The 16,142-nt window shown below is 38.0% G+C and overlaps 1 protein-coding gene across 1 annotated transcript in view; it reads left to right on the forward strand.

The window, feature by feature from the left end:
- astn2 (astrotactin 2) overlaps nt 1–16,142 on the forward strand; it is a 435,007-nt gene that overhangs the window by 145,625 nt on the left and 273,240 nt on the right. The window contains exon 3 of the mRNA XM_084413644.1: nt 169–565. Within this exon, the coding sequence (XP_084269770.1) occupies nt 169–565 (397 nt within the window). The remainder of the gene's footprint in view (nt 1–168; nt 566–16,142) is intronic.

Consider the following 16,142-nt stretch of genomic DNA (forward strand, 5'->3'; position numbering starts at 1 on the left):
AGAAACCAGAAAAGTACAGTCACTGACTATGCCCATTCATTTTTCAATGAGTGTCTCCTCATTGAGTCTTGAGCAGTTGTACTTTCAGGATGGTTCACGATGGGAAACTAGTTTTGGACCATGATTATTTGGAATTCTGACATTTCTCTCTGGTTCGTTCTCATACAGGGTGGTCTGATTGCTCTTCTGTTACTCATCCTACTCTTCACGCTGGTGCTCTACACCCGTCAGCGCTGGTGCCGGCGCCGCCGGGCCCCTCAGAAGAGTGCCAGCACTGAGGCCACGCATGAGATTCACTACATCCCTTCAGTTCTCCTGGGTCCTCAGAGCCGGGACAGCTTCCGAGGGCCTAGACCCCTCCAGCACACCTCCGTCATCGGCATGCCCATCCGCGAGACGCCCATCCTCGACGACTGCGATTGCGAGGATGACGAGCAGCCGGGACATCTGCTGGATGGGAAAGCACATTTGGAAGACGATTTGTGCAGCCAGGGGACGCACAGCGTCGACAGTCTGGGGAAAGTGATGGGAGAGGCCAACCACAAACACAGTCTGGATAACAGAGGTAAGAGCTTCAGAAATACTGTGTCACTGTCAACCGCACTGTCTGTTCTCTATCCCAGCAAGCAATAGCCGTCATTTCAGCATCTAGGTTAACTATAGACCCGGTATATGAGTTACACACATCTAGCCAAAATAACTTTGAATTTGGTTACATGTCGTTTTTTGCCAAAATAACATGCAACATTATGTACAATATAAATATTACAACATTATTTGTATGATATCCCATCATGTAAGCAAAGTCAACAGTGAATACAAAGTGTTTGGTTTCATTTCTTTGACATGTTATCTAATTCATGACTAGTCTATTCTTGGGCTATGGTTAGACGTCAGGGCTGTGTTTGGACGGCTATTAAATGCAAAAATTGCTTGCTAGGATTAGATCCAACTGATAAATTCTGAGAATATTTGAGTTGAGATATCAGGATCTGATTGCAAAGAGAGTGCTTGCAAGGCTATCCTGAAGTTTCTCTTGGAGAACAGTGAGGTTTTATCTGCCATTACATTCATCACTTAACATGATTGTCCAAGTAGAAATTTCTGGAACAACATTCAGATTTTGGGGTTGGGGGTAGCGGAGTTAGAGACTTGAGTTTTACAGGCAACCAATAATTTTCGAGGTAGGATTGTGTTCCAGCACAAAGCTTCTATGGTGAGTATCATCCCTCCATCATCACAGTTAAAGTTCAATCTTAATCCTTGAAGCCACACTCAGACCTGTATCCAGTGAACATTAAATCAAAATTCACATTATCTTCAGAGTGATGGTAAAGTGCTTGCTCCATTGTTCAGCATGCTAATGATATCTGTGATGGGAAAGGGTATTTTTTCCCCTCTCATCTCTTTCTAGTGACACTGATGTGGCACATTTGAGCACATCTGGGGGTTTGATGTGAAGTCACCTGCCAACCGCAGTCTAATTATAGCCATTGGCCTGAATTCATTGTAAGACATAGACTGAGAGAACCAGGCGAGAGAGAGAGAGAGAGAGAGAGAGAGAGAGAGAGAGAGAGAGAGAGATAGAGAGAGAGAGAGAGAGAGAGAGAGAGAGAGAGAGAGAGAGAGAGAGAGAGAGAGAGAGAGAGAGAGAGAGAGAGAGAGTGAGAGAGAGAGAGAGAGAGAGAGAGAGAGAGAATGACTCTCAGTTGATGAGTTGGCTAGATCGCCCTCCCATGAGAGAACAGTCAAGGCCAAAGTGTCTGATTACAAGATGTATATTCAATATGAACTTAACAAGATCCATCCATCCATCCTATTGACAATCAGCCTACAGTGATTTTGTTGTTATGATAGTGTAGCAAACCATTTATTACTGTAAAGACATTATTTATGTTGTTTATAAATGTATCTGTTTCCGAGAATAATTTCCATATTCATTTTGATTTGTCAATAACAGAGACATATGAGTTGCTTAACAATGTAGATTAGATGTATTTTGCATTTGATTTAGTCATTAGTTGTAAGAGCAGTCCTGATGCACTGTAATTCATAAAAGAGCCTTCAGTGTCATTGGAAAAAAAAAAGAATATGAACTGAGACCTGATTAAAGATGAAGAGGTGCTTCAATCAACACATTTGGCCTCATGTTAAGTAGATCACAAGGGGTATAAAGGTCACATTGATCAATGTTGGTGAACTGCCTTCAGCTCTATATTTGTCTTAAGTATGAAATTATTAGAGCAACAAGGCAATATGTGCATTTGTGCAGTATTATTATTTTTTTGGTAAATTCAAATGTTTTGTCATTTATAATTTTTATAAAAGCACTGACTTCACATTTGATTGTATTTTATTGAAGTGGTAATGTTTATTTTTATTTGTGTTATGTTGTTTAGCTAATATGTATTGCGTGATTTTGTGTGAGCAAGACGGTGCTCTTTCTGTGTGTGTTAATTAGTTTTTATAGAAAGGCCATTATGGATCAACTTTATATTATTTTGATCAACCTGTATTATCATGGTGGTTATCATTATATTTCGATGTGCAAAGCAGGTTTTGAACATGTTGGTATATTAACATAAGACCAGCTAAAAGGATTTGTCTGACTGAGCGTATCTTTAATTACCCACGGATACAACAGAATTTCAGTGAAGGAAGATGATTGTGTTTGTCTTTTTGCATTAAAGTATAGTCTATAACGTAATGTTTTGGCTAAGATCTATTGTTTATTTTATTTAAGTGTGCGGCACAGTTTAATTGGCTCCTGCAGTCTGGAGCCCATGGCGCTGATACTGGCGCGTGTCTGTGGATGAAGGATGGGGATTCATCTGAGTGATGTTGACAAACAGAAGGAGGAAGAGGCCTGAATAAATAATGAAGCACATTTTCCTGGCATCAGGCCCACACTTGCTCCAGGACTTCCGTATCGGATACAGCTCTCCAGCGTGCATTATTATTTCAAATAATATGAACGTACACATCACAATATTACTCATTTAAATAATTCCCACAAGGCATATGCAAATAAAGGGGCGTGGCCTGGTTTAGTTAGTTAGTAGTGTGTTAAAATGGCGGTTATGGTAAGGGGCGGGACATTTCCCAAACACACTCGAAGTGCTCGACCAATCACAACACACTGCTCCAGCCGACCAATCAGAGCACAGTGTGCTTTTCAGAAAGAGGGGCTTCATAGAGACAGGAACTAAACAGAGCGTTACTGACAGACTGGGAAGAGAGGAGCCGCAACAATGGAGAATATTGTGTTTTTTTGAACATTCAAGCATGAAAACCTATTTTAGTAGAGCTCAGAAACAAAATCTAAACTTTGTAAAAGGGCATAATATGGCCTCTTTAAGTTAATACCTTATGGTGCAACCCTACTCTGACTATCACAGAGACTCGGGCCATTTGGCAACCACCTGTGCAAAACCCCAACAACCACTGAGAAAATCCGTGCAACACCCACTATACTGTGTCTTACTGTGGTGGTGGTGAGTTTTGCATGGGCGAGCAACACCACACTTTTTCTTCACAAAATATAAATAACTGATATACAGGGCCAAAAGGGAAAGTTGGTCATCTTGTTGGCCCCTCATGACAGTGACAATATTTCTGTCTTTCGGTTAATCACTCCACATGAATTATTGTCCACTAAACAATAAATAGACACGCCACACTGTATTGTTGAGGACTGGACTCCTTCAGACTGGGGCTTCTCTCTGCTCTGCCTTGTGCTTTTCACAGCTTCACTTGTGCATAATTGATTGTGTGGGATACGAATCTGTCGAGGGAGTTTGATCCCAGAATAATCATCCTCAGTCATTTCAGGTCTGGAGAGGGAGTCGTGAGGTTGCAGTCATTGTGTGTGTGTGTATGTGTTGCTTACAGATGCATTCATGCATTTTCAATACATTCATATATACTTTAACATCATTTTTATTGCCAGTAAACTGTATTGTTTTATATTGTAAATTGTTCAGGGACCAGTTTTATGAAAAATGACTCAATGGTGAATGAAATAACAACAAGTATTAGAGAAAATATAGGAGCTTTGTGATGAGAAAACAATGTAATCACTCTTTTCCAAAATCTATTGCCAGCGTATACAGTATACCGAGACATTTCAGAAAATAACTTCTATTTCATTCATCATCAATTTAGTTTAATTAAAAATGCATGCACATTTTTGTGCGTATTAGTATCACATTGTTAGCTTTTCAGTTTACTCTGCCTATTTAATTATAAAAGTTAAGCCATTATATATATTTTTCAGGAATATATAAACAAATTGTTGTATAGGAATTCCGCATTGTTAAATCAATTTTGTTTTCCCCCTAAATATCAATCTGTATGGATTAGCTGTCCAAACATTTAGCCATAAAAAAAAACTAAAAAACATAATGGATACAACCAAGAACCTATGTAACCAAGAGTCATATAAATATTTAATACAGCTGAATAAATTATGGCTGTCATCCTGTTCTCCTGCTCAACTCTTTGGACGAGAGAGAGAGAGAGAGAGAGAGAGAGACAGAGAGAGAGAGAGAAAGAGAGAGAGAGAGAGACAGAGAGAGAGAGAGACAGAGAGAGAGAGAGAGACAGAGAGAGAGAGAGAGAGTTCCCATATTTTGTTGATCCTGAAACAACATTCCTGTCTGAAAATGCAATCATAACCCCTAACCCTAACCCTAACCCTAGCCCTAACCCTACCCATTAGTTATCCCTAAAACCAGAGGGAATAACATTAGACGCACCAAACCTGATTGTAAGCCTAAACTTGACATAAACTGTAAACTTGTCCCTCAAATCTGATTGGAATGTTGTTCCAAGATCAACAAAGATGTTGTAATTGGTGAAATCAGGTTCTGTGAGGATGGTTGTGTGTGAATTCTGGGAATCCTGCAAATTATAAGATGCCTTGTTCTGTTTCAATTTCTGTATATTACACAGTATTTTATTGTAACAGTAAATGTCCAATTAGATCTATTCCAGTTTTTCACCTTACAAAGTAAGGGAACTTATTTTAACCAATTAACAGGTTTTTACCCTATCACTTTACAGTCTTTTACCGTTAAAATCGTGAATTTTTTTTTACCGTTTGGTGGTTTCTGTTGAAAGTCTACCCCCTGATTTTCGTTCGTTCCGTAGTGGGACCTTGAACTTCCGGTACGGATCAGGCCTCTGCCTGCGGTCTTTAATACAGAGTCTCCCAGCGGAAGGAACCCGGTGTTGCTGTAAATCCTCTGAGTCTGTCGACACGGCAGGGGTTCTGCTGGACGGATCCGATAGCAGACGTCACGCGTGGTAATCCTGGCCTTGTTTCAGGGTTCAGTAGCCGATCACAGTGACAGCATCAGATGTGTGTTAACCGCTGTGAGAAGGGACCAGCGGAGACGAGAGCTCATACGAGACCCCGGGTTTGTCTTGGCCTTTGCTCTCACACTCATTCTGCTCAGACGGATGCTTGTGTCCTGTGTGTTTTGCTGTGTTTTTCTGCAGCCAAGGCTGTCAGGGGCTTTGTTCGCTCTGGATGTGCTCAGGGTGTCAAACACAAGAACACGCCTCACTTTTATTAGACAGAGACAACGAGGGAGTTCTCATACACACACACACACAGACAAACATTGATGTCGGTAGGAACAGATATGAGGTTTAACATTTAACAAAAAAAATCTTGTTTTTCTTGTTTTCCAGAAAGAATATAAAGTCTGAACATTCTTAAAACAACATAAATTCACCAGACAAGAAAAACTGTGTAAGATTTCTAAGGCTTATTTTTAAAGAATGTATCTTGAATTTATATTTAAGATACATTCTCTAAAAATAAGCCTTAAAAAGTGTATTTTGTGTCATTGACAATTTTTCTTTTACTTATTTTAAGCATAAATTTGAAAAACAAGAGACATAATTTGACAAATGTATGAAAACATATATGGTTATTACATTAAGAGTCATACTTGTGACTGAAAAAGTAGAATTTTTGAGATGCTAAGTCATAATTAGAGTATAAAAGGTCAAAACTATGACATTCTATAAGATAAAGTCAAAATTATGACATGAAAAGTCATTATGAGTCGAAATTATGACAAAAAGCCCAAATTATTGCATAAGTCACGTTATGACAAAAAGTCAAAGTTATAAAAAGCAAGTCATGTTAAAGTAGGTAAAGTCAAAATTAGTTTAAATTATGGCAAAGCTTATGACAAAATTATAAGATAAAAAGTCATAGTTATGACACAAAACGTCCACATTATGGAATAATGACTTTTGATGTCATGATTATGTGGTGGAAATGGCAACATGGAGCTGGTCATTATTGGCATTGCAGATATGCATTTTCTGGCATAATCAAAAACGTTTGGTATGTATAAAGCTCAAGGTGTGATTGAAGAACCACTAGAACTAAACAATATTGCATATTTTCTCTTGAAAATATGAGTGGTGCTTGTTTGTTTCCTCATTCACCATGCATTAAATGTAATTCTATTTAATTTTTTGTTTACTATTTAGAAAAGTAGTAGGCGACTTTTCCTTAACAAGACGCATGATCTGAAGTATGAAAAGTTAGTTTTTTCCTGTTTCAAGCTAGTTTTTGATGTAAAATGGTTCCGAAATGTAAGATTTAAAGTGCGCGGGGAGTATGAAGTATAAAAATAAAAGCTCATTATGAGTAAAAGGTTTTTTATTACAGCTTGCAGATCTTAGCTTCACCAGCAGCTATTTGTTTCACATGGGGCAGATGTGCTAAAACTCGGAGAAACTACATTCGCTTGATGCATTTGGACACATTTTCTGGCCAAAATGGGTTATTTTTCACACCGTTATGAAATGCACAGGCTTCGGCTTGAAGTATGACAGACATAAAGTATAAACTCTCATAGATTTCTCTGTATAAATCTGTGAAGTCCACTAGATAGAAGCTTTTTCATTTGTGTTGAGCTAAATATCTAATAGCTCTTAAACGGATACATCGTTTAGACCAGACAGCTGTTGTAGGAAAGTAAAATGTTTATTGAAAACATATTAGGTCTTCTGTCAAGGCATTTTTAACACCATTCTTCACCAAATGAGCATAGAATATTTAATTATTGTCATTAATATACATCAACGTCACAAATTTGTGTCGGTGAGTTTTTTTTTCTTTTTTTTTTTCTGCTCGCTGCATTAATTTGATAAAAAATACTGTAAAAATAGTGAAATATGATTACACTTTAAAACAGCTGTTTTCTATGTGCATATATAGTAAAATGTAATTTATTTCTGTGATCAAAGCTGAATTTTCAGCATCATTACTCCAGTCTTCAGTGTCACATGGTCCTTCAGAAATCATCTAATATGATGAGTTGCAGCTCAAGAAATATTTCTTACTTTATCGTCAATTTTGAAAAGTTAATATTTCTGTGGAAGAAACCATGGTAAAAAAAAAAAAAAAAATATATATATATATATATATATATATATATATATATATATATCTTGTTAGACAAGATTCAAGTAATTTTTTTTTGTGATTTAAGTTGAAATGACTTAAACATCCAAGTTGATTGTACTTCAAACATTATTTATTTTTTTACAGTGTACATTTCAAATTAGTTGGAAACAATGTTGCTTACTTTTCTCAGAATCGTAATGAAAACACTCACCCAGCCCTGGCTGATAGTGTCAGTGCAGAATGTTTTATTGTGTTTTCTCTCTCTGAAAGCTCCTGAATGCTTTATGCCCTCGGTTCGCTGTATGGGCATATGCATGCAAGCGTTTGCGTGTTTGTTTGGCTCTAAGTGTGTGGACGCCTCTGTCACATCGCTCACTTATGTGTGCCGCAGACAGATTATCCTTCCACAGACCGTCACTTTAGAAATAAATTATTTCCATGCTGTGATTCAATACTGGATGCTGAAGCCACTGGCAGCCGCCTTTAAATGACACAGATCAATGGAGGGGTTTTACATGGAAGATGCAACACAGATATACTCTCAAAACATTATCCTGCTCACTCTCACACTTTAAATATGACACACACACAGAGCATCAATCCTCCTCGAGCTCTTTATCAATTACCTGTGACGACTTCTTTCCCACATGCGCTCACTGCTCTGAATAAATCTGCAGGCTGCTCTCCATTTGAAGTGACTCCAGGTTCAAATTATTATTAGTCCTGCGTGTGTCGCCTGTTGCCGGGCAGCTGTGGTGCGTTTCAAGAAAAGGGTCAGTAGTCACAGACTTCACTTAGCTGTGTCATTTTCACCATTAGGCAAGTTCGTACATCCTTACAGAGGTTGAACAGTCATTGCTTTTGCAATTACGTGATTCCAGTGGCGCTGAAATAGCATACCTCATGTTTAAAATTACACTCTCCCTTAGGATAGAAAAAATGGCAAAAGATATCTTGTTAATTTCTCAATTGTTTCTCATTGACAGCAGCGAAATGAACCGGAGAGCAAAGTTTTAGAAGCAATTTACCTCAGAGAAGGGATATTATAGTCAACTGAAACTAAAAGTGAAATAAAATAAAACTTATTTTATTTCAGCTAGTTACCAATGAATCAATAATAATAATAATAATGTTATGATTCACCTGTTTTTTTTATGTTTCAGGACTTTTATTTTGATATTCTTTAGTATTTTTTTGTTGTGCCTGTGTTTGGCCCAATTTGTCTCCATAGTAACTAATCATCTTCACCTGTTGCTTGTTAGGCTCTTGTTACCCAGTGTGTTTATATCCTGGTGTTTTAGTCCTTGTTTGTCAGTCATTAGCCGCGTTTCCATTACCCTTCAAATTGCTCCCAATGGAAACACGTCAATTTTGCAAAACCTCCCATTTATCGCAAAAAGGTTTTTACGCTCGCATGAGGTGGTTTTTCAGGCAATTTGAAAAAGAAATATTTCGCAAAACTGCAATGGAAACAGTTTTTGCGCATTTACAGGTCAGCTGACGTAGATGACGCGGTGTGTTTGGACAGAATACGAGACAGAGTTCTTTATTAAATTCATAAAAGACAAAAGAATTACAGGAATAATGGATTCTAAACCTCAAATAAAGGTAGAAACACCCAGAAACACCTCATATGTGCCGCTCACAAGTATAATAAGGGTCTTTCCTTACCATTAATGCTTGGAAAACACACATACGTCTCCTTCGATTAATAATAATGGCCAGTGCAGTGGCTGGGATATAGTACATAAACCTACCAACGTCCGTTGCCATGGTTTTTGGAATGATTTTACTTATCGCGAGAGGAAAAAATGAAGTTTAGTCGCATAACATCGGTTAATGGAAACGGCGTCATTTCACAATTGTTTTTTGTCGACATTTAGAAAGAAAATGCAAAAGTTTTGCGCAAATCTGTAATGGAAACGTGCCTATTGTCTTTAGACCTCATTGTCAAGCTGTTGCGTCTCCTTTGTGTATAGAGTCCAGGTGTGTCTCACCAAAAACACACTAGCTAGTTCAGTTTGGACTATTTTAAGAGTGAGTTTGGTTGATTTGTGCTGTATGAATGAAACAGCAGTTGACAACTAGTGGTCTGTTGTGTCATTGACATATGTGTTGCATGAGGTGTGCACTTTTCAGGTTATTCTATACTTTCAGTCACCAATGTTAGAGCTGTCAGCCTCTTTTAGGTTATGAATAATAGCAGTAAACTGAGATATCCAACGCTATCTCACGACCAATTCGTACGAATTCGTACGAATGATAAAAAGTTGGCTAATTCGTACTAATTTGTACGACCTCACTCGTACGAATTTGTACGATTTGTCTAAACCCACGTGATGGGTAGGTTTAGGGGCGGGGTCAGGGGTAGGTCATTCGTATGAATTCATACGAATTGGCCAATTCGTAAAATATGTACAATTTTGCAAAAAACGTACTAATTCGTACGAGTCAGGTCGTATGAATTCGTACGAATAAGCCACCTCGTAGAATTTGTACGTTTTCCCGTGAGATCGGGCTCGAGATATCATGTGGTAGAAGGGACAACACTCTTGTGAAGAGATCGAGCAGAGGAGGAAGACAAAATCAGTGGATCCAGAGAGTTTTCTGATGCATGTCTGAGAAGAAGGCAATAGTAGGAGTGTCCAGAAATAGTTGTTTCCATGCGGTTGCAAGTTTAACTTATGCGCAAAATTTAAGTTTTGCATAAAACGTGCAAATGTAGCAGCGTTTCCATCCCTTGTGTTCAAGAGAACAAAATTGTCACTTCCAGCACAAAACATCTGTAATAAAAATGGAAGTCACTGCAATCAGGGTGCCACTGCAGCTTTTTTCGTACATCGTAAATGACAGACGAAACGCTATAAGCGATGTAATATAGTCTTGCGTTCGGATGCTGGTGTGTGAGACGCTTCTGGGAGGGAATTAAACCAAATCATTCTGATGACAGACTTTGATTCAGACGTTTCAGAAACACTAAACCAACGTTTGAGATGCTGTGATGCGATTGGTCTGCTGGTTACTCAAGTTATCCAATCACATTCTCTGTTTAGGTAGTCTTTTTTTTTTCTTTTTTTTTTTATTGAGGGATTTTTTCGATAAACGTGTTTCCATTATAGTTATGCACGTCTTATCGGATAAATCCCTCAATGCGAAAAGACTTTACCTAAACAGAGAATGTGATTGGATAACTGGAGTAACCAGCGGACCAATCGCATCACAGCATCTCAAACGTTGGTTTGGTGTCTTATCGGATAAAAAAAATATCTACCTCAAACGAGGGCATACGTTTCACAATATATTCGCATAAAACCAGTATTTTTATGCACATTTTTAGAATTTATGTGCATCTTGGCATTTCCATCCATTTCTTTTAATGTGAATATCCAAAATTTGCATAAAAATAGGTGGATGGAAATATAGCTACAGTGATGGAAAGAGCACAGGGACTGTAGTTGTGTCCCAAATGACACACTATACACTATGTACTCTCCCATCTATTGTATGAGTGCATCATCTGTGTAGTTAAAATGCATTTTTTTTAAATGAAATGTTCAGTGTTAGCACACTGAGCACACTATTTACAGTACACAACAGCACAGAATAAAAGTGCATTGCATATTATGCACATTGGGACACACAATGTCCTCTGACCGACTCAAAGGCTAACTGAAATAATTGCAACATAATTAAATTCAGACTATTCAGTTTCCACTCTGTTTATGACATCAAAGCATGGAAATGGTGGTGTTTGACAGAAGACATTAAAGCGCCGCTGTATCTGCTCTTCTGTAGTGGTGCGTTTGGGACGGTGCTGCTGCTTTCATGCGTTTAACTGTGATTATTATTCCACCAATGCGGTTCAAATGTTTGACATTGTAAATGGAGCTGATGTCTGCAACGAAATATCGTAAACAACAAAAATAAAGCATTTTGTGTGATATGAACCTTTTGATTTTATTCTTTTGAAGAATGTCTTGTTCTCAACTAGTTTAAACAGCTGTTCTTATAGTGGCCACAAAAAGTGTGTATACTGTGTGTGTATATATATATATATATGTGACCCTGGACCACAAAACCAGTCACATGTCGCACGGGTATATTTGTGGCAATATCCAACAATACATTGTATGGGTCAAAATTATAGATTTTTCTTTTATGCCGAAAATCATTAGGATATTCAGTAAAGATCATGTTCCATGAAGATATTTTGTAAATTTCCTACCGTAAATATATAAAAGATATATTTGTGTGAGTGAATGCAGCACAATCGCCAACATAATGCACAACTTTAAAGGAGATTTTCTCAATGTTTGATTTTTTTTTTTTGCACCCTCAGATTCCAGATTTTCAATAGTTGTATCTCGACCAAATATTGTCATATCCTAACAAACCACACATCAATGGAAAGCTTATTTATTCAGCTTTCAGAATATATATAAATCTCAATGTCAAAATTGTGACCTATGTGACTGGTTTTGTGGTCCAGGGTCATATAACACTCGCTGGCCACTTCATTAGGTACACCTTGCTAGTACAGGGTTGGAGCCCCTTTTGCTTCAGAACTGCCTTAATTCTTTGTGGCAGAGATTCAACAAGGTGCTGGAAACATTTCTCAGAGATGTTTGTCCATATTGTCAGATTTGTCGGCTGTATTTGTTGATGTGAATCTCCCGATGTTCCAGCACATCCCAAAGCTGCTCTGTTGGATTGAGATCTGGTGACAGGAGGCCAATTGAGTTTAGTGAACTCATTGGCTTGTTCATGAAAGTTTCGTTCACTGGATATTTTCTCTTTTTCCGACCGTTCTCTGTAAACCCTTGAGATGGTTGTGTGTGAAAACCCCAGTAGATCAGCAGTTTCTGAGCCCGTCTGGCACCAACGACCATGCCAAGTCACTTCAATCACTTCTATTCCCCTTTCTGTAGCTGAGTTTGAGCATCAGCAGATCTAAACACACTGAGTGTGATTGGCTGATCTGATACTTGCGTTAACGAGCAGTTGAACAGGTGTGCCTATAATATTACACATTTTCCTCCAAATATTCTTCCTCATTCAGTCTTTCCACTGACTTCAGGAATCACATAATCTGCGTTCTGACTTGACTGCCGCAACTATCTGACATGTTGCTTTTCACCATCTGTCACATTATATAACTCCCAAGAATGAGCTGAAGTTTGTGGAAATACAACTGTTCGGTGTGGATACACAATATAATTTGACCTACTTGAATAGCTACAATAAATGCGTTGGCTAGCACAAGGAAACCTGAGGAAGAGAATATATGCATTAATTGTATAGTAACCAATTCATTCTTTTTCATTTGAAATATGTGTTATTATAGATAAAGCTGTGTGTGTGTGTGTGTGTGTGTGTGTGTAAGTTGTCTAATGTGCTGTAGACACTGACTGTTGATCAGGAATCATCCAGTGTGAAGTTTACAGTGACAGTATTATAAACAGACAGCCGTGTGTAGCAAGTTTCTAATTTATTTAGCTCTTGGAGTCTCTCCTCCCCCTTTATAATGAGAATATTGAGTCTCACACTGTGGCATTAGCAGATGGACTGTGTCTCAGTTAGTGATGGACGTCAAAGACAAGGTGAGGGCGAAAATTAAAATGCCCTCAGAACATCCCTTCTCTGAACTGAAATCCCCAGCGGCTGCAGCCAAATGTGGAAATGTCAAAAGTGTGTGAAGGAAGAAACATTTAGCTGTTATTCCCACAGAAATCCCTTCTGCTGTCCTCAATGCAACTGACTCTCACACAAACATTTACTGCTGAAATTGTCTGCACCACATTTTACTCTGATGTTCAGGAATAATAGCATCTATCCTCTCAGCTAACCGGGAACGTTCTGGCAAGCTTATCTCGGAGTTACGAACAAACACTCTTCCAGTGATGTTGATAGGATGTTTGTTCAGAGTAATCTGGTCTTAAATAATGTTCTCAAAGCATGGACAAAAACGTGGTTTATGCATCATCGATGAAATGTTTTAATTGCACTTTTGTCTAACGTTTACAGTTTTTTTCCAAATGCTAACACACAATTTTGCAAACTAGGCTGGTTTTATCAAAATACTTAACACAATTCACAAAACCACACACCCAAACTGCAAAATACCGAATATATCCTGCAAAATTAAGCACTGCAACCAAAACTACATATAGCGTCAAACGTTCAAACGTTTGCACGAAATGGCACACACTTCATTCATATTAGCAGATTTTTGTCTAAGCAAAACTACACACTGTCGGGCATAATGAAGAACACTCTCATCTTTGCCAAAATACTAAAATAGTTCAAATTGGAGAAAATTCTTCAGATTGTTCACATGCACAGAAATATGTGCAGAGACTGAAACCGTGTTGGTGTTTTTTTTTTTTTTTACCAAACAAGTCAGTGCAACATATGCACAGCATATATATTAATAATATATTATAATATATTTACATTGGTCTGAACAAAAATATGCTCACAAAAAACAGTGAACTGAAAACGATTGAAGTGTTAGCAGTTAAGCATTGAGGTGTTTGGTCAGGTGACACGTGTCGGCCAATCAGATCATGGAGTGTCATTTTGAATGGCAGTGTTTTGAAATGGCAATCATGTGACTTTGTCAGATTGTGTGTCTTATGCAGAGAACCGTGTTCAGTGTGTTTAAAAAGTGCCATTTTGAATTGCAAAATGTGTGTAAAGCAGAAAATGTGTTTAGACTTTTGGAGACTTGAGAAGAGGTTTTGCTCTCTGTGTGTCAGTTTAAATAATTGTGCTGTGCATGCCATTTTACTGTGTTAGCAATTAAAAAAAAAATATATATATGTATATATATATATATATATATATATATATATATATGTATATGTATGTATGTTTCGGAACATTCAGAAAACATTCAAAAGTAACGTTCCCATAATGTTTGCGGAATTCTAAGTGGAATGTTCCCTTTGCATAACATAAACAAATAAAAAAATAAAACCTTAAGAGAACAATCCAACATAACGTTTTCAATAATAACGTTATCCTCCTCATGCATCCATGTTTCTGAACACCGATTAGATGTTATTGGCATGTAAATGTGGCCAGTCAGAGTTGCATGAGGTTTTTTTGCAGATGATTTTCAATAATCGTTCACAGGACATCAGCCAGCCGGTCGTGACAGACCATCATGGCATCACCTCGACAGACCCCTTCACTCAGCACACCATTCAGGGGAAATCACTCTAATTTATGGCACATTCCATTAACTGAATTATCTGCGGCTCTGATGAATTGCTCAGCCATAATAATTACATTTGCATAATGTCTTTTCTGGTTCATTTCCGCCCTTACATGTGTTCTTAATTACTGAAGTGCCGGCATGCCATGAACCTACTGATATTTTTCCCCACGAAAAAACTTCTTTAAATTCGGGTTTGTGTGGATTTTGGGGTTTGTGTGTTTTAGGAAATTATATATTTGCCAAATAAATCAGTTGTGAGTGACAGGTTGGATCAGATGCTCTCATTTAACTGTGTTTATATGATAGGGCTGTAATTAGTATATAGCAGCTGCATGCTAGATGTGTATGTTGTGTTTTCATATGCGATAGTAAAACATTTCTTTTTGCAAATGTGCTTTTTTTTTTCATAACATAAAGACATTGATTCTTATAATATTGTATTGCATATCGAACATGAGGACTGTTTTTTGTAATCACCAACACACTATCATGGCTCTCATGGCGAAGTGGTGGCACATTTAAGTTAGTTTAGCTGGTCTGTGAGCCATGGTGCCCTATTAATAACATTGTGCTGACTTGATCCTTAAATAATCAGCTACATTAGTAATGTTGGCATTAAACAGAAGTTGCATTCATCTTGTCCTCCCTATTGTGCCATATATCCAATTGTAACAGCTTCTGGAACACGAACAAATGTGGGCGGAGCTTGATTTTGTCCATGGGGAATTGATTGGATGGTTGTGGTTTGCTATTGGTGGATCTCATGTGATTGACAGGTTGCCCCGCCCTCGTCATCAGAGAAGAGAAGAGATGCTGCAAGAGGAATTTATTCTGATTCAAGATTACAAGGAACATGAATTCAAAACAATAATGATGTGCACTGATAAATCATTTACAGTAAATACTACAATATTCCATTTAAAAAGTCCATTCTGATTTCATGGTGTCTGTTAAAATCATTCTCAGATCTCTTTTAGGAATGCACGACTTGCATGAATGGAATACTGAAAACATACTTAGTAAACACATCATGTACAAAGGTTATGTCAAACATACTTGGCTTTAGGGAGCGTTGCATACTAACAAGTAGTTGAGGGCACACACTTAAAAAAACATATGAAAAAAAATCTCCAATATATCCAGCATGCATGTAAAGTCTCAGGAGCTTTGGCTGTGCTCAAACTCCATTAGGATCTTCCCATGAGAACAAACCTGGCCGGATCGATCGGCTTGGCCTGTCAGTTTTCATCTGTGTGATTTTTCCAGATGCAGAAAGGTCTCTGGCTTCATTACCCTTTGAGAGTCACCGGGAAGGAAAGAGGTTTACAGCGCTGGCCTTCTGCAAACTGCTAATGGCCTCGGTTTCTGAACTGAGCTTGCTTGGGGTTTATTCCTTTGTGTCACTGAAGAGCGCAACAGAGATTGCCTGTACTGTTTCAGTGGCCTTGGTTCTGGAAGTTAGCCTGACAAGCCAGACCCACATCA

This window comes from Rutilus rutilus (assembly GCF_951802725.1).
Source record: "Rutilus rutilus genome assembly, chromosome: 7".
NCBI lineage: Eukaryota > Metazoa > Chordata > Actinopteri > Cypriniformes > Leuciscidae > Rutilus > Rutilus rutilus.